Source organism: Pararge aegeria, chromosome 12 (assembly GCF_905163445.1).
Source record: "Pararge aegeria chromosome 12, ilParAegt1.1, whole genome shotgun sequence".
NCBI lineage: Eukaryota > Metazoa > Arthropoda > Insecta > Lepidoptera > Nymphalidae > Pararge > Pararge aegeria.
Genome location: NC_053191.1, coordinates 2,169,243 through 2,188,733, shown reverse-complemented (window position 1 = coordinate 2,188,733; position 19,491 = coordinate 2,169,243). Strand labels below are relative to the sequence as shown.

Genomic DNA, 19,491 nt, shown 5'->3' with positions numbered 1-19,491 from the left:
AGCATGGACAAATTACCAATAAGGATACAAAGTAGATACAAAGACTACTTCAAATAAAAAATTAAAATATGGCTAAAGTATAACACTTATTTATTTAATTAAAGTCAATGAACCAACTAGATTTTCTAAAATAATATAATCATCATACATTATTTGAAATTAAATTATTATTATGGATTCAGTAACTTCGTAAGTTAATAAAAACAGAAAAAGTTTGTTTTTCACTTCACTTTCGCTTTAATAATATTATTTAAATAACGCAGTATAATATTTTTGTAATATATTTTTTTCAGCGTAAGCAATCTTGTTATAATTACGACCAAAGATCGATTCAAAAGATACCTGAATATTTATAAAAATATTATATTAGTAGTTCTTACGGCCTTAATTTTCTTGCCGATTGTGTTTATAGGAGCGAATAATGTAAGTTTTAAGTACACTAATCATTAATACCAACTTAACCGAATGTTAAATACAAATTCATCTATTAAAGGGTTAAACAGTTGCAATCTCATCGAAAAAGTAGAGGGTGAGTTGTTGAACCAAAGAATAAATGTATATGTGGTGAACCCACCGCACGCCTCAGCTCAACTTTTAATCAAGTTTAACAAGCGTACAGCGGCATCTATACCTAGTTTTTAGAAGGTAGATACCAAATTAAAACTAGTTCTTATTTTCAGGCATACAAAAGTTTTTACATTTTCCTCGTGACTGCAACTTTTTTTGCGGGAGGCCTTTTACAGCCAGGGGTCACTTCATTTCTTCCAATTGTGCTATTTACTTTAATGGGAGCATTCAACTGGAGAATAATCAATACAGTAAGGTTATTAAAATTTTACTACCAACAGATTAGATAATTTCTCTCTGGATATTAAATTATATATAAATAATAGAATTTTTATTTGTTAAATTTTTAAGTGCTCACAACTACGCCAGCGATGTCGTCTTACATCCGCAGAATTGATCTTCTAATTTTGATATTAAGAAAAAGATTTTTTTAATATTTTTTTGGTGTCCATTTTGTTATACACAAATCGCCGTACTTAACAAAACTAAATTGTCAAAGTGTAAAAAAATACTAAACCGAATGGTTCAGTATTTCTTTAAGACCTGTGAATACAAAACTCAAGTTATTCAATCTTTGTAACTATTATATTAATTAACAGATAACCATAAGCAACTCGGTGCTAGACTGCTTCAGTGTAATGTCGTTCATCCTGGCTGTGGAGCACAGTAACATACACAAACGAGCAGCATTAAAAATACTACTTATTTCTGGCTGCTCACATTTCAGGTAACAATTTTCATAGTGGCGGTACGCCGGCAGGAGAATTTGTCATTCTATTGGTATTTGTGTGTTGAATAAAATTTTTTCTATTTTATTTTATTTCTGTGAAATTAGGATAGTAAAGTACGATTATAAATAATAAACACAACTTCGGTAGAAAAGAAAAATTTAATGAATTTATGATAAGGTAGGTATATAAACATAAACGAAAACACATTAAGTTCTTAGTATCTCCACTAATTGGAAGTTAAGTGTATTTGAATTACAGGTCCAGCCAAGTTCATTTGAATAAAATACTCACGGACATTGACTATAGTTTGTTTACATGTTTTGCAAAGACGGCTCTTTTCGAATCCGAAAGATTCTCAGAGTCAACAAACAAAACCTTTCACTAGCCGTGGCATGAGGCACTTCGATATTAAATAATAACTTGTCCTGCGGATGTACGCCGGACGCGACGATTGGTAGAGCAGCAGCTCCGTTGAAAAATGCGGCACGGGCCAAGTCGGCACGACACAAAGGCGGCAGTTTCTAAGCGAATGGACTTTACTTGTGCTAATTCTGTAGTTCCAGTAAGCTTAACATCCCTACTAACTATCCCTTCTAATATTATAAATGTCAATGTGAGTTTGTTTGTTACGCTTTCACGCAAAAACTACTTAACCTATCCTCATAAAACTTTGTACACATATTCTTAGAAGTGTTAGAAGTATAATATTATAAATGAAATGAAATGAAAATGAAATGAAAATACGCTTTATTGTACACCTAACAGAAATTAAATTATAAACAAAAACAACACAATAAGACACAGGTACAATGGGCGGCCTTATCGCTAAAAAGCGATCTCTGCCAGGCAACCCAATCAAGGAAAGGAAAAAACAAAAAAAAAACACAGACTTAAGGGTTAGGTTGTACACAGAAGAGCAGTTAACAAATTAAAAATAAATATATATATCAATTACTATATCATACAAAGTACAAGCCAACAACACAAAGAAAAGTGACTCCGAAGCAAAAAAAAAAAAAATGACGAATTAGGGTGGCATAAAATGTTTTTTAAGGAGTCTTTTAAAAATTTGTAGTGACTGCGCGCGCCTAATTTGAAAGGGGAGAGAGTTCCATAGCCGAACAGCTCCAACTGAAAAGGATTTAGAATAGAAAGAAGTACTATGGGAAGGAATTTTTAGTATAAGATTATCTTCAGAACGGAGAGAGCGACAGTGAGAATCACTGAGAAACTCAAACCGTTCTTTAAGATAAGGAGGAGTAGCTGGATTGAACAGAACACAGTATAAGAGAGAAAGAATATGAATATTCCTGCGAAGGCGAATTGGAAGCCACACGAGTTTGTCGCGAAATTCTGAAATGTGGTCATATTTACGAAGGCCAAATATGAACCGTATGCAAAGATTTTGAATGCGCTCGAGTTTATTAAATTGCTCCATAGTTAAATCAAGATAGCAAGTATCAGCGTAATCAAGAATTGGAAAGAGGAGAGATTGAGCTAGCGCAATTTTAGTTGGTATGGGAAGGAAATTACTTAATCGCCGAAGAGAACCTACAGCTGCAAACATCTTCCTGCTCACCTCACTAATCTGGGGAACCCAAGAAAGAAATCTGTCAAAAACAACCCCAAGATTCTTGACTGTGTCACTAAATTGTAATTGGACTCCATCAAAAACAACAGAAGGTAGGGTAGTCCAATCTATCCGTGAAATTAAATTCTGACTGCCTATTATAATTATTTTTGTTTTAGATGGATTTACCCTGAGTCCATAAGATCTACTCCATTGTACAACAGCTTCTAAGTCCTTATTTACTTGTTCAATCGCTAGGGGTAGATCTTGCAACTTAGATTGGGTATATATCTGTAGATCGTCTGCATACAGGTGGTAGAGAGAGGATAAATTCTGAGTAATTGAACTAATGAAAATTGAAAACAGGAGAGGAGACAACACGCCACCTTGGGGCACACCGGCATTTATTGGACACCATTCTGAATATGTATTTTCAATCCGTATCCGCTGCCGGCGGCCGTGCAAGTAACTATGAAACCAGTCAATGACACTAGGAGATATGTTAAGAGAACATAAAATAGTTAAAAGTAGATCATGATCAACATTATTAAAAGCATTACTGAAATCTAATAATGCTAATACAGTTACAGATTGATTATCCATCCCGAAACGGATATCTTCAGTAATTTTAACTAAAGCAGTAGTCGTACTATGACCGGAACGAAAACCAGATTGAAATGGATTTAAAAGGTTACATCGAGTAAGAAACAGGGTCATTTGTCTATGAACTATCCGCTCAAAGACTTTGGACAAAAAGGGGAGAATAGAGATAGGCCGATAATCAGAGAAGCATGCGGGATTCCGATTTTTAGGAATTGGAGTTACCTGTGCATTTTTCCAAGAACTAGGAAAAAGGCCAGTATTAATAGAATTATTAAAGAGGAATGTAATGATAGGTGCAAGTATTTCAAGGAGTGGTGTGATCATCTTACGACTAATGCTGTCTGTACCAACAGCATCCGAGTTAACCTCTATAATACATCTCTTAACATCACTAACGTCAATTTGACTAAAAATAAATGCGGGATCATTCGGGGTGGGCAAAGCTAGAATTTGATTTTTTGTATTTAATTTAGTAGTACTATCAATTGTACAAGAAGAGGAGAAGTGCTTATTAAGCTGGTTTAAATTAACATTATTGCAGGGAATATTCCTATTTGCTTTCCCAACACCAAGAGATTTCAGAAATTTCCATACCCTACCAGAGTCTTCCTCTTCAAGTACGGATTTATGAATATGGCGTCGTTGCTTATCTCTACATAACCTGTTGCATCGATTTCGAATTACTTTGTACTTGTCCCTATTAGAATCTGTAGCATTAGATTTGAACTTAGATTTTGCAACATTCTTCTTGTGCTGTAACGTTTTTATCTCCTCAGTAAGCCAAGGAGCAGGAAGATGCTTGATTCTAACTGGACGAATTGGAGCATGAACATCGTACAGTTTTGTCAAAATTGAATTAAAAATATTCACCTGCTCATCAATACTGATTCCCGTACGAACATCGTCCCAATCAGCCTTAGCTGCATCCTCTAGTAAACGTTCCAGGTTCATACCACTAAAATTACGTTGCAAAAGCATTCTTGACTTTGCTTTTGGTGGACGTATCTTATATGATAAATAGAGCAAATCATGATACGAAAAGGCATCTGCAGGGCACTGACCATGCTTAGCTACATAGTCAAGAGAGGAAACAAGAACCAAATCTAGAAGAGACGCGGTACAATTTGGAAAAGAGTGGGTTGCTGAAAGAGGAAGAATGCGTAAATTTGCTGCTTGTACCATAGACTTAAGGCGCGAGGCGCGGAAGTCGTTTTTTAGAAGGCAGGTATTAAAATCACCCATTATTATCGTATGCTGATAAAGTGGAATAAGTTGGTCTAATAAGCTTTCAAATGTAGGGAAATAGTCTATGGCAAGGCTAGGATTATAAAAAACACCAAGTAACAATTTAGCATTGGAAAAATTTAACTCAATGAATAGATGCTCCGCCTGTGGAGTTTCTTGTGATTGCGATACCCTAATTACTGTAAATGGTATGTGCGAGCGCAGGTATATAGCAACACCCCCACCAATACGGTTCGTACGATCATTCCGAATGAGGTGGAAACCAGGAAGACCATAAGATGTGGAGGATAAACAAGGCTTAAGCCATGATTCGGAAATTAGGATTGCATGAATATTCTTGCAATCGAAAGCTGAAAGCATATCTGGGTAATGTGCAGGAATACTCTGAGCATTGATATGTATGACATTGAAATTTTTAAATTCATCTGAAAAGTGTGAATTAAGAGTTTCACTGAGAGAAGGGAGGCTATAAAAACTATCGTTACTATCCAATCCAGTTGAGGAAGAAAGCGAAAAAAATGAGTCGTTGAGGCTTACATTCTGCAATGACATAATAGGTATTGATAATTATAATAAAAAGTAATACAAAATAAATAAAATAAATGCGTAACCAGCAGGTCTTACACCTACCAGCATAAATAAGATAAAACAAGATATAGCACACCTTTAACTAACAAACCAAAGAAAATTAAGGCATTCCATGATCATTATAAAAAGAAAAGAAATAAAAGTAAAAAAAAAAGTAATAACAAAAAAAAAGTAAATAGTCAAAAAATACAATAACAGAGTAAAAACTTGTTTTCCGTTTTAAAATTACTTATAAAAGTTATAATAAGGCTGTATAATCAAAAATCTTTGCCTAAAGTTAAAGTAATTATTGTTTATGCAAAGTTATAAAAATAATTATAAGGCTGTATGATCAATAATCGTTGCCTAAAGTTAAAAGTAATTATTGTTTGTTTATGCACTTCATCTTGACATTTACATGTCATGCTGACATATTAAGAGATAAATGTGATTGTAAGTTTGTTTGTTACGCTTTCACGCGCAAACTACTTAACAAATAATCATGAAACTTTGTACACATATACTTAGAAGTATTAGAAGTAATATAGGATACTTTTTATCCCGATATTAAGCTAAGTTCTTTTGGGAGGATCAAAGTGTTTGACGATTTTACACCGACACTACACTACACACTACAAACAAAATTTCTTATTTTTTATATTGAAAATTGGAATATTCTTCTCTCTCCGAAAGTTCCGTATCACCGCAAGTAATGCGATCATTAACATTAATTTGTACATTATGTTATTTATATTATGTAAGTACGTTACATAACTTAAGTATACTCAGAATACATTTATCGTTTTCCTATGGATTCATTAATAGCCTATAACAGTCTACAGCTGGACTACAGGCAAACAACGAAAGGGTTTGCGCATAATCACCACGCTGGGCATACGATTATCGTGGTAGTAGTAGCACAAAGAACACTGCAGCCCCTTTTCCAATATATTCCCTTATTCGCCTCGAACAACCCCCGCGGGAAAAGTAGGGATGACGACAACTGTATTCCGATCTGCCGCACGGCATAACATAAATCCAAAAATTTCGTGTAGATTAAACAATGTCAATAGTATAATTTATTGTTTATTTACTTAAACAATAAATCATTATGAATTCAATTCATTTACCACCTACATGTTATGTCACATACAGGCTATGCCAGGGAAGCTGGCCGGTCGGGTTTTTCTGTTGGACCTGAGCCCAAGGCCAGGGTATTGCCTCATAAATATTACAATAAACTTACCTACATTTTCTAAATCCATATTCTTTAACCCGGCTAAGATTGTTGTGAGCTTTTTCTTAGAACTGTAGAGTTTTATACGCTACGTCCTATGAGATTATTATGTCGTCACTTATGTCATTTAATCGCCTTATATCTGAGATATAAAATGTGCAAATGAAAACCGAAAGAATACTTCACAGACTTCAGAGGTACATTATGTACTGTCTCTAAGACTTATCTGTGAAACCGTAAACCTAATAGTTTTTAAGTAAACCACTGCCTCATTTTTTATTGAGCTCGATTTTGTCCTAATTTGAACGGTCAGATTTCTTTCAAACTCTGTAGATATATCGAGGACCGATGTCAATACACTAATCTGAGAAGAATATTCCAATTTCCAATATAAAAAATAAGATTTTTTATTAATTACTACAGCGCCATCTAGACTAGATTTTTTTTTATTCACACTATTATTAATTTATATTGATTGAAATTTTTAACACTATTCTTAATTTAAATTTATTTTCTACTTTTTAGTTCGGTTTTCTATAAAAAGCGTGTTTTTTAGTTTTTTTTAAAACTATTATTGATTTATCTTTAAAAGGGTAGTAATAAGTGAACACATAGAGTATTTTGAATTCGTTTGGATGGAAAAATAAATATGCTTCTTTTGATTTAATATTTTTGTTTTGCACATGGTTATTTCTCATGAAATATAGTTATGTATCCTTAAACATTATTTCGTAATTCGGTTACACGTCATATAACCAGAAAATGGTAACTAGACATAGGTAAAGATATCGTAGCTCGCATCTACGCTCTACATGACGCGCTAAATGAAATTTTACCTTAACAAAATTCTAAATTCGAATCGTCAAGTATGTCTGTTTGTAGTGTGTGACTCTACCACCAGATTCTACAGAGAAGAAGCCGGCAAAAAACTCAGCAGTTGCACTTTTCCAACATTAAAATTTACAAACACGTGTCTAACTTACCGGAGATGAGAGCGGAGCTGACTGCTTCCAAGCTACTTGTCATTAAGAAAGTCATCAATTGTATAGTATCCTCGCTGCAAATGTGTTTGTTTTAACACTTTGTTTAAACCATCTTAAACGACTGCGACCACTCGTATGAACACGATAGAAACAAGTTTTTCATCATGTAAAATACAATATTTTAGCGATTATTTGTTACTGTCTGCATGCCTATTGCAGATTGAGCTTCGCAATATTCGTAACAAGCACGGTGTTGTCACTGTGGTTCAGCAACTGCATGGCGTGCGGCCTTATGATGCCATTGGTGAAAGAGATTTTGAAGGAACTGGAAAAAGTTGGTATTATAATCATTTAGTTTTAATAACAACTTAGAACGTATAAAATTAAGAGTGTCGCTTAAAAAATCTTATACTCTGTACACTGTTTCGTGGGGCCGCGTTCTAATCCCAACACGCACCTATAACTATCAAAGTTTCCGTTTTATGCAATTAAAATATCACTTGCTTCAACGGTAAAGGAAAACATACTACTGACGACGTAAAACATTTTGATCCCGAAATTGAGCACAGTTCCTTTGGGAGTGGGGGTGAAAGTGTTTGACGATCTTAAACCATAACTCCGACACATGTAAACGGATTTAAATAATTTTGTACTGGATAAATCGTAGTCTCAGTTTAGTTTTTCGTCACGATCTTATGAACATGATTGGAGATAGAGGACATAACTCAGCAGACGGCGGCAACCCCATACAAAGAAAAAAAGCTTACAAAGTAGAATCTAATGAAACTAATAAAAATACGTTAGTTTATTTTGAGAGATTGTAAATTTTGGGTTTTACAGATGGGCATTTTAGAGACCAACGAAATTATATGCAAAGTATCGACTTGCTCGAGTGATAACGCTAACGAGAAATAGTAAGGAAATCATTACTCATATAACAATTTACATAATAAATATATTTTATTACCCTATTTACTCGTAGTTTAATCAAAGTTCAACTTTTTTTAGTACTCCGAGGCCTTCGGATTTTTGCATATTTTACTTCATTGGCATTGCGTACTCTTCAACAATAGGTAAAAATTGTAAATATTACTACATACTATAATTTAACGCACTTTACTTTTTACTTTCATTATAGTCGATCATTTTTCTGTATTAAATTTCTAATTATTTTAGGTGGCATGTCATCGTTTATTGGGAGTGAGACGAATCAACTTTTTATCAATTACTTCTCAGCGTAAGCGATTTAGTACATCCATCAATTATCTTATGTTAAATATAAGGCATGGATACCATGGCAAAAAGTTGAAACGCGTGTTTTTTATTGTAGTACAATAAAAAAACACGCGTTTTAGCCTTTGGAGTCAGCAATTATATTAACCCAATAATAATTCTGTATCGCAAACCGATTCTGTATCTCAGTTGAAACCAAGTTTAGCTAGCTACTGTTGAATGTTGCCAACAAAAAACCTTAACAGGATTTTTGCATGCTGAATGCTAATTTTCAAATCGAGTTCATTTCAACTCTGCTGGCAATAACAATACCGTAATGTATAATAATGTTTTAGGCGTTATACTTTCCGCTGATTAAACTGAGATACGCAATAGGCCTGCGAAACGCTAAATCGCGGCAGGGCTGTCATGGTAGGAGAGTAACTAGCCCCGGGTGAAGCTCACCAGACAAAAATATATACAACGTGTAACCGAATGAAGAAATACTGTTGAAGCCTTGAAGGGTGTATAAGTATATTTCATAAGGAATCATCTGCAAAATATTTATTTATCCATACAAACGAATTTAAAACATTTTAAGCGTTTACTTATGACAACCCTATTGAAGATCAAAGACTGACACGAGCATAGTACCTACGCTACGCGACACGTACCTTTATAAATGATTAAATATCGGAACTTTTAGGAATCGGTTTTACAGATTAGTAAGTCTCAGAGATAGTATAATGAGCCTTTAAAGCCTGTCAAATAATATTTTGGTTTTCATTACATATGATACAGACTCTAAAGCATATCATACCTCCCACACGTTGAATCTGGAGTCTGGAGTCATCACAGATATGCATGTTCACAAATTAAACGCTTTACGAATAATGTTTAGCCGATTTAAACAGTAAAATTGTTCGCAGAATCTTTCCAGATGGACCAAAGTTGGAAGCACCACATTATTTGTTGTTGACCTTACCGGGCGTTATAATAATGGAGATGTTCCTTTATTTATGGCTTAACTTCTATTTTTTGGGAATGTTAAGGTTATTATTTTTTAAGTAATTTAGAATAACGGCGAAAGTGTATATCATAAAATTACGACCTCTATGGCATGGCCAAAATTTGCAGAGAGCGGTACGGTCAATTCTTCTTCTTATTCGTCTGGTCGTGGTCGTAATCTGGGAATTGTGTCTCGCTCCACAATCCTTCGCCACTCTTCTCTAAAGGTTGCCTTTCTTGCACATTCATGTAGAGGAGCCTCGATTGTGGCCATCACTTGGTCCGTCCATCTCATCGGTCAATATATAAACTGAAATCAAGCTAATCCCTCAAAAATTTAAAGAAATAGGTATACTTACTGTAGGTTCAAAATATATTTATAACTATATAGTATTTGTAAGAAAAAACATTGCTCTTTATAAACGAAAAGTAAATATAAACAACCGCGCTGCTCGAAATGGACATAAGTTAGTATCATCAAAAGCATATCGTCTGCAAAAGGTGTAGAAGTCATTTGTGGGATTTATTATATGCTTTTATAATATAATTCCAAAGGTAATTTTGCAACTACCAATTAATAAGTTTAAACAATATGTTATAACAAATTTAATAAATCGTGGTTACTATACGTTTGATGAATTTCTAAACGACAAGGCTTCTTGAAAGCTGGCTTCGCTCTCATCTCTCAAAAGATAGAAAATTCTAAAGATCTGTAAAAAAATAAATGATGTGAATGAATCTTGCCGACTCTTCTCAGTAGAATCTGCCCTCCGAACCGGTGGTTGAGTCACTAAGAACCGACTGACTTAACGTTTCAAAACTGCTTATAAACTATTCCGACTTTAAATAAATGGATTTTTTAAATTTGGTTTTTTTTTTATTGGCCTTTTATTTTAGACCTTTAATTTTAATGAGATGGTGATGTCTAAATTCCCAAACGTAGTAAACACGCTGCCCGACAGGCTATTTTAAATCTTAGTTGATAAAAATTTAGCTAGTCATTGTGGAACATTGCCATCACATGACGCCCAAACTGTTAGATATTATATATTACTCAAATGTAACTGCCAAACTAGTTGAAATGAACTTGATATCAGAATGCAAAATATGGATTAAACAGGTTTTTTGGTGGCATACTTCCAAGGCGAGATAAATTTTGTGTCAACTGAGATACGCAATTGAAGATCTAGAAGAAGCTCACAATAAACCTAACCGAGTATTTTTGTTGCTACCACCATTTCTCAATTCTTCAATCGGGATCAGTACAAACAGTCTTCATTTTCGAAAAAAGAGAATACAACGAAATTACCTACCCCGCAGTATCTAAATTTTTTCATAAGTTTGTCTTTTATTGTAAACAGTCTTTTTGTTACTTTTTAGAGTAGTGTCTTTTTGTAACTGTTTATAAATTTACATAAAAGAAATGTTTTCTTATTGTGTGTTTTTACTATTTTATCGTACTTGTTTTTCTTTATATTTTTAAAACATACTTTACACTAAAAAGTACATAGTGATAAAATTGTTTAAGTTAGAAAAAAGAAAACTAGGTTTACGTTTAAAGATTTTTATTCTCCAAAGAACATAAGATTCTACCAAGAGAACTAAAAACTGATAACATTAATTTTTTGATTAAGTATTTTTTATTGGTGACTCAAACTCGTCAATTAAGACAAAAGTAATTAATTAGTTAAATACTTACAAATTTTGACGAGTTTTAAATTTTTTCTGAATTAAAATGAAAAACTACTTGTCCAAAAATTCTCTTACTCCCTCAAACTGATACTAACGTCAAAGGTTGTCTGTAAGAGATCGCTTTAGTGATAAGACGCACGCTCTATTTTATTTTTATTATTTTAAGTTTCTTCTGTATTTGTGTTTAATTTATATAAAATGTGTGTGTACAATAAAGACTTAAAACAAACAAACTGATAAGTTTTTGCACCAAGCTTATTTTCCTAGCTTTTTGTATTTGCGTTTATTTCATGAGAAATATGTAGGTATATGATCTAGTTTTTAAGATTTGATTAACGTAATTAATTGCGTTCCAGAGTCCAGAACTATACAGCCTTGCAAGCCAGTCTAACGAGTGACGAGGAGCAATACATTTCAGTGCTGTTAACTGGCCAGTATCAGAAGTTGGGGAAAATAAAGTTTCACGAAATGGTACCATAGAAATGATAGATATAACAATAAAACTTGTAGCTAAACTTATTCATGTAAAGTTCATGCCCGCGTGGAATGGTGCCAAGAATGCTGGCTGCATCTCTGTGCTCAACAGCCAGGCTGATTCTTTGCGCAAAATATGCAGCATTTCTGTCGCCCGGTCAGGCAATCAACCGCAGTGTAATGTCTCGCAAGAGAGAGAGAGAAAGAGAGAGAACTTAGACTCCACGATCCCAGGGTCAAGCGGGGCAGATATGTAACTCTCTATTATAGAGACATACTTACGCCTCTTGCCGTTTTCAGCCATGTCAGCTGCGACTCCCTGATGCTAGATCTAAAATTTTAGATTTCTTTTAGATCTAAAACTACTGAAAATAATCTTTGCAGTATTCCTTAGCAAGTGCCTTCTACAACACGAACACAGACAGAGTGGTTATTAACGGTTATTATTCATCATCATATCCACCAATTACCGGTCCACTACAGGTCACGGATCTCCTACAATAAGAAGGGTTTAGGCCGTAGTCCACCAAGCTGACCCAGTGCGGATTGGTGGACTCCACACGCCTTTGAGAACATTATAAAGTACTTTCAGAATTACAGGTTCACTCCCGATATTTTCCTTCACCGTTGAAGCAAGTGATATTTTAATGCACACAGGCACGTAATTAAGAAAAGTTAGAGATTCGAACTCGAAATTCGGGGCGCCGAGTTCGCATCCCAGCACGCACATAACTTTTCTAAGTTATGTGCGTTTTACTACTATTAATTACATAAAATTAAATATTACTTGCATGCTTCAACGGTGTAGGAAAATATGAGGAAACCTGCATGCGTGAGAGTTTTGCATAATGTTCAAAAAGATGTGTGGAGTCCACCAATCTACACTGGGCCAGCGTGGTAGACTACGGCCTTAACCCTTCCACTTGGTGGAAGTGACTATGTGTATGTTTCCAAATGTGAAAATATGTGGCATAAAATTAATTACTTGTTCAGGTTGTAGGAGCTACAGTTGTGTTGGCAGCGTTTCTTCAAGCAATTATATTCACTTCAAAATCTTATAGTGAAGATGACAAATTGAATACCAAAAGGTAACTTGCCTAAATTTTTTCATCATCAATCATTAATAGCCTATCACAGTCCACTGTTGGACTAAAGGCCAACGGGAGGGTATAATCACCACGCTAGAATTGTGATCGTAGAATATGATGGCAGTAGACGCACATAGGACGATGCGGCCCGTCTCCGTCCAAAGTCAAAGTCAAATATTTCTTTATTCAAATAAGCACATAGATGGAACTTTTGATGCGTACCTTACATGGAAAATAAGACATAGAAGTGATTTGATGGCGATAACTAAATTTGTCAACTTAAAACTAAAGCTACGAGGGTTCCAAATGCGCCCTGGTCTAAGAAGAAGCCCACAACAAACTAAGCCGGTTGTTTTTTTTTTTTTGGTATCACTATCTCACATTGTCATTTAAAACTTTTAAAGAAGCAACCTGGTTAGAGCAATAATTTACACCCAAGCAGGACTTTTCTGTTATACAACGTGTAACGGAATTACGATATACTGTTGAAGGCCGCAGAAGTATATATCATCAGGAGTCACCCCGTTAAAAATTAGACTATTATTCCATTCCAGCTAGATTTATTATTCCATTCCAGCTAATAAGGGTTTACTTCTGACAACCCTATAGCAGATAAAAGACCGAAACGTGCATAGTACCTACGCTTGCGACCCGTACCCAATAAAGTGACAGGAGTCACTTGATTTTACTTTTAAATGTGATATAAGAAATCAGATACAGCCCTGTCTGATTTATTTCAGTAAAAACTATAGTATTGGTTTACTCAAAATCTATTAGGGTTTCATTTTCACAGATAAGTGTCAGAGACAGTATATAGTGTACATGTTTGATTATTGTTAAATGCTTCGTCACGATAAACTGTAGTTAGAATTATGGTCGCTGTTATTTCTTTTAAAAAAATTCAAACCAGGGCATTGCATTTAAAGTATACATTATATTTTCTCTTTACCTTAATTGTGTTTTTTTCAGTTACATTAATACTAGTGTGCCGTTTACAGTTTGTGTTTTTATATTGTTCGTGACACCAACACAATTTAACTGCATCAAGTTCTTTAAAAAGCGAAACGGTAATTTAATGTTCTAGTCACTTTATCAAGAAAAACAAAGAAATACCATATAACGTGTTTAATCTCACGCCCTTTTTGAAAAGCATGCACTGCTGTCAAACGTCACTTTTGTTTATTTATTTTATGGAAAAGTGACGTTTGACAGCATTGATTGCAAGATTTACGCCCGTCGCAAGCCAGTCGAGAGTTACGTAATCACCCTGCCGAAGTCCATTTCTTATTACGTCCGTGAGTAAAGGGCAGAATTAACACCATTGTCATTTGTAGATAACTCCGAACCCCTACCTACAGTTCCAACAAGAAGTTGTTTAACATGGACCATGATAAAGAATAACATCGACTGGAGTGTTATCTTTTTAACGGGTTTGTAAAATAATATCCGCTAAGTTCCTATTATACCAGTTTAATTGCCTAGTAAGGTACAAAAACTGACAAGCCGTGATTCAAAACCATTTAAACCATTTCCTTTCTATGAAATATTCCCTGCTGAAATATTGAAACGCCCCATTCGTCATCATCTATTTCACCTTTTCTAGAAGGTTAAAAACCTTAGTCTAGAAAAGGTGAAATAGATAAAGAAATTCTAAACCGACTTTAGAAACGAGATCCTCTAAATTGGTTTAAATTCACATTACTTAGAAAATGTTTGATTTTTTTTTAACATTCCATTATGCTTTGTTTATCTATTATCTTGTCTTTAAAGCTAGCGCCAACATAACATTCGAATCCCTTGAAGACTCAAAAATGACTGGTGAATTTGAAAAGTTTCTATCACTATTCTCGGGCTGCCCTGCGCCTGCGCAGGCGTGCATCGTAATAGTGTTCTGCAAGATATTGACAGAGTTCGCCGACAGCGCCACAGTAGGCCATTGCATTCTTGCACATGTTGCTAATGTGGTAAGATATCTTCATCACCGTATAGAGCTGATTCAGTTGTGCCCAAGATTCGCCCACGTCCAGCAATCTATAATCGATATTATGTCCACAAAAAATTAACCTTACAGATTGAATACTACAACGCAATAATTAAACGCAAACATAATATTACAAAAATCGGTCATAAATTGACAAAATTCTATAGCCCTTCAAAAATTGTGACAAAACAATTGAAAGCTGTTAAAAAAGTGTTATCACTTTCAACATGTAGCATTACGTAAACAATGGCACTTCAGAATGGCACTTTTAAACTCGTCAATAAAGTTTATTCAACCTTCTTTCCTTATAGTTATCGGTACCTATTGAAGAGACGTCAAGCTTGACATGAAAATCTGTAGCAACTTTTAGAGCTGTCAATTAAGTTAAGTTTAGAGATTCGTATACCTCCCAGTTGTTTTATTTGTATAACTGAATCGCCCATGGTTGTAGTACGTTTCTAAAAATACAACAATTATAGACAGCAGTTTTTACAATCATTTAATTAATCACAGAATAAGAACATAAGTATAGAACCTTCATTCAGCCATTATGCATGCATTGCCTTAAAACCGTGAAAACGCCCCACGCACGTCTCGCTTCACATCCGCGAAATGTTGCTAGTTCACAATTTTTTCCCGATTTTAGGGTTAACATTAAGAACAATAGAGGTAAAATACTACTGTCAACTGCTAAATGGAATGTAGTGACTAACCGCCTGTTCAAAAAACACTACTAAAGTTGAGTGGTTTTTGATGCTTCAATATCAGTCGCGTACCTACAAGATTTCTATATATTCTTAATTCTATGTAAATATTATGCCTACTTACATACAGGGTGTAAAATCTAAAGTAAATCCACTCTACCTGATGCTGAGTTCAACTCTGTCCACTTCTCTACCCTTCCACCTGATCACTGGCACTCCAGCTCATGCAATGATATCCAGCTACATAAACATACCACCAAGGAAACTGGTAATGACTATAATACTTACTTTTTAAAATATTGCAGTATCCCGTTTCCATAATCATTTTCTTCTCTTATTAAGGGTTGTCTGCAGATCGGTTAAAGCGATAAGACCGCCTTTGCACATTTTAATTTTTCTTGTATTTCTTTTTCAAATATTTATTATCTTTATTCCATAATTGTGTACAATAAAGAATTTATCTATCTATCTACTTCAAAACTTTCACATCAAGCGTAACACCCGCAAACCAAGGATAATACAAGCACTACGTTCCAAACCTTAACGGCAGTCACTCAATCAAATCATGACGTTTGAAAATCGTTAAAAAATATGAAAGCTGTTTTATACATTTATCGAGGATTTACTTGTTATTTCATCATCATCATCAATTAACGGCCCACTGCAGGGTACGGCAGGGTGATTACGTATCTCGCGACAGGCTTGCGACAGACAAATCTTGCAATCACTGCTGTCAAACGTCACTTTTGTTTACTTATTGTATGGAAATCCTCTCAGAATGAGAATACTTAGAAGGGGTTAAGGCCGTAGTCCAGATTGGTCCAAACTTGATTGGTGGAGTCCAACGCTGAGCCAATGCGGATTGGTGGTCTTCACACACATCTGAAAACATTATGTAAAACTCTCAGGCATGCAGGTTTCCTCACGGTGTTTTCCTTCACCGTTGAAGCAAGCGATACTTTAATAAAGTACTTAAAACGCACATGACTTAGAAAAGTTGGAGGTGCTTGCTGGGATTTGAACTCAGCCCCACGAAAGACTTTTTATTTACTTCATATTTATGACACCTAACAACTCAGAACAATGAATAGACAACTAATAGGTACCTCACAACTATAGGTTACGGTTCGCTGCAATTAACTGTTGTATTAATTAAGTAAATACATACTCTACTTACAAAACCCCAAGCGATATTAAAAATATCGCGTAGAAACCCATTAGTGGGTATTGGTTTAATACAACTGACATTTGACATAGCCCTAGGTCCTAAAAGGTTACCACCTCTTGAAATATCAGTCAAGTGTTGACTTAGTAGTCAGCGACTTGTGATGCAGTTAAAAATCCTTTAAACTCAAAAAATCTTTCCAGTCATTTCCAGAAACAACGCGTGTTATTTAAAGAGAAGATGTCACTTGACATAGCCAAGCGGTGATGCGGCTTCGGCTTTCCTTTCGTGCATACGCCCCACCACACTTTTCGGGGTTATGTGCGGTTTTAATTTCAGCAATTTAAATATTACCTGCTTTAACGATGCAGAGAAAACATCGCGAGGAAACCTGCATGCCCAAGAGTTCTCTATAATGTTCTAAACGGTGTGTGAGGTTTACCAAACCGCACCTTTCACATCCTTAGAGACCCGTGCCGTGTAGTTGGCTGGTAATGGGTTAATTTTGATGATGACTTGATTGGAAACAGCGAACTCTCACGGCTTAGGTAATTCGTTAGGTATCGTGTATAACCAAAGTGATATGTAGTGTTTATTTTCAGGTTATCGCCGGTATCGGTCCATCCGTGATGGCGATTTTAACGAATTTGTGCACTGTTTGCGTATGGTCTAAGGTGATATGGCCGGATATTGATACATATCCTACTTGGGCTGATGGGATGCAGAATAAATAATTTTAATTCGCTGTTAGTCATTGTGACGTGTTTGTTTGTATCTTCCTTGTAATTCTTATCAGACAACGGAAGATTACCTATAATAATTATTTTAACAATCTACGTGAGTCTGTGGTTAATAAATCATTATATTATAAATTATAGCTTTAATAATTATAGTGTTAGGTCTAAAATATGCAGTAAACTACAAATAGTTATTTAGTTATTAGTTTTAGTTAGTTAGTTATTCTGTTTTAACCTAACTAAAATGAATGACAAATCTTTATGGAGGGTAGAGGTAAGGAGAGTCATCTTATATGGGAGAAAAGTTGAAAAAGTGTCCAGTTGTATGCGCTAAATAACAGTTCAAAAATCCTCCACAATGGCGCTGGTGGATGCACATGGTATGGTATGAATGTAGCAATCGTAGATGAATTGAAGTATGCCGAGTTAAAAAATTTAATGTCATTATCGACTAAAGTAGTTAATTATTGAGAATTTCAACAACTTACGTTGTACAATATATTGTGGTAAATATAGCCTTACTTCCTTGTTTATTTTTCAAGCCTACTCTAACAATATTTATGTTTGGCGCTTCTTTTAAGAGTTACCTTGATGCAAATGTGGCGCCATCCTAATTTAATACATTTTGACGACACTTTTTCATATACACAGATGATCCTCCTTACCTCTACCCTCCATACAAATCTTTAAACTTAAATGATTGAGCTAATAGAAGTGCTATCATTTTTCCAATGAGGGGTAGCTTTTCAATGTGTCATTTAAAATTCATTTTAGAGATTAATTGACTTGAATTTTTAAACTTTTAGTCTTGATGTATATAAAAACAACACTTCTTTCTACAATCTCGTAGTTAGAATGTGCTGTTTTATAACGAGTTGGTTTCGTCTTGCGATCTTGACATCTTTAATCAGTAATCTGTTCCTTACACTGTAATCTTACACTTTGTTCTCTTATAAAATTCAAATTTCAAAATTCCTTTATTTCAAGTACAAGCACTTTTGAAACGTCAAGTAGGTACTTATATCTGTTTGTAGTGACTCAACCACCGGTTCGGAAGGCAGATCCTACCGAGAAGAAGCTGGCAAGAATCTCAGCAGTTGCTCTTTTCCAACATAATTTACAATTTAACAATCATTGTACTATCTTGTGTAAGATGAAAGCGGAGCGGCTTGCTTCCAGGCAACCTGGTTATTCTATAATATATAAAACAAGTTACATACTTATTTTTTTAAGGAAAAGTAACGTAAACGTAAGTTCGTCACATTTTTTGCCTGCATTTATACACACACGCGTGTGGTGGAGAGTGGCTAGTTTTAATTAATTGGTTGTTGTGCTTATTTTCGTTACGTCATGATCTGTTTCGTGTTAAATTCATTAAATAAAACTAATCTTTATATATAGAAGATCTTGATAGATATTTAATTGAATTGTATGTATAATTATTTAGAAAAGTATATGTATTTTAAATAATCACTACTTGTTAACCCGTTTTCCCTTAGTTAATTCTTCTTCATAAAGGGTTGTTTGGAGGTAGATCGCTTTAAGCGATGAGACCGCCTTTGCGCATTTCATATATTTTTTTTTTTTGTTTTTTCTTGTTTTGTCTTTTAATTTGTGCAATAAAGACTTTATCTATCTCTTAATTGACAGGCGTTAAAGTTTTGTACACAGCTGACCTTGCGCTAGAATTTATATTTATGTGGTCTATACATTAAAGAGCTACAAGAAAATTGTACTAAAAGCACTAAAACGGAAGAAGTAAAAAAACAACCAATAATTTCCACGACTCTTTATTTCATAATAATAACTAACAATACAATATTTCTTCGCACCGCTATTTACAAATGAGCATCATATTTACAATAATGGCGACATTACAGTTTACAAATAAAAAGAACATTTATTCGGAGAATACTAAAATAACACT

At 34.6% G+C, this 19,491-nt stretch overlaps 1 protein-coding gene across 1 annotated transcript; it reads left to right on the top strand.

The window, feature by feature from the left end:
- The first annotated feature begins 719 nt into the window (after positions 1-719).
- Positions 720-17,567, top strand: LOC120628436 (protein I'm not dead yet-like). The gene is made up of 14 exons (XM_039896809.1): positions 720-818; positions 1,167-1,294; positions 7,723-7,837; positions 8,344-8,417; positions 8,512-8,576; positions 8,680-8,740; positions 9,645-9,767; positions 11,772-11,886; positions 12,883-12,977; positions 13,947-14,044; positions 14,312-14,407; positions 14,748-14,941; positions 15,793-15,930; positions 17,430-17,567. The coding sequence occupies exons 1-14, from the start codon at positions 786-788 to the stop codon at positions 17,559-17,561; spliced, it is 1,467 nt and encodes a 488-aa protein (XP_039752743.1). The 5' UTR covers positions 720-785; the 3' UTR covers positions 17,562-17,567.
- The last annotated feature ends 1,924 nt before the right edge of the window (positions 17,568-19,491 follow it).

What these genes read in the sequence shown, in the direction of transcription:
- LOC120628436 (XM_039896809.1), top strand. Translation starts at nt 786, where the DNA reads ATGGGAGCATTCAACTGGAGAATAATCAATACA. An exon ending in TTTTGAAGGAACTGGAAAAA is followed by an intron (nt 7,838 to 8,343) that starts GTTGGTATTATA and finishes TGGGTTTTACAG; the next exon opens with ATGGGCATTTTAGAGACCAA. An exon ending in AAATAAAGTTTCACGAAATG is followed by an intron (nt 11,887 to 12,882) that starts GTACCATAGAAA and finishes TTACTTGTTCAG; the next exon opens with GTTGTAGGAGCTACAGTTGT.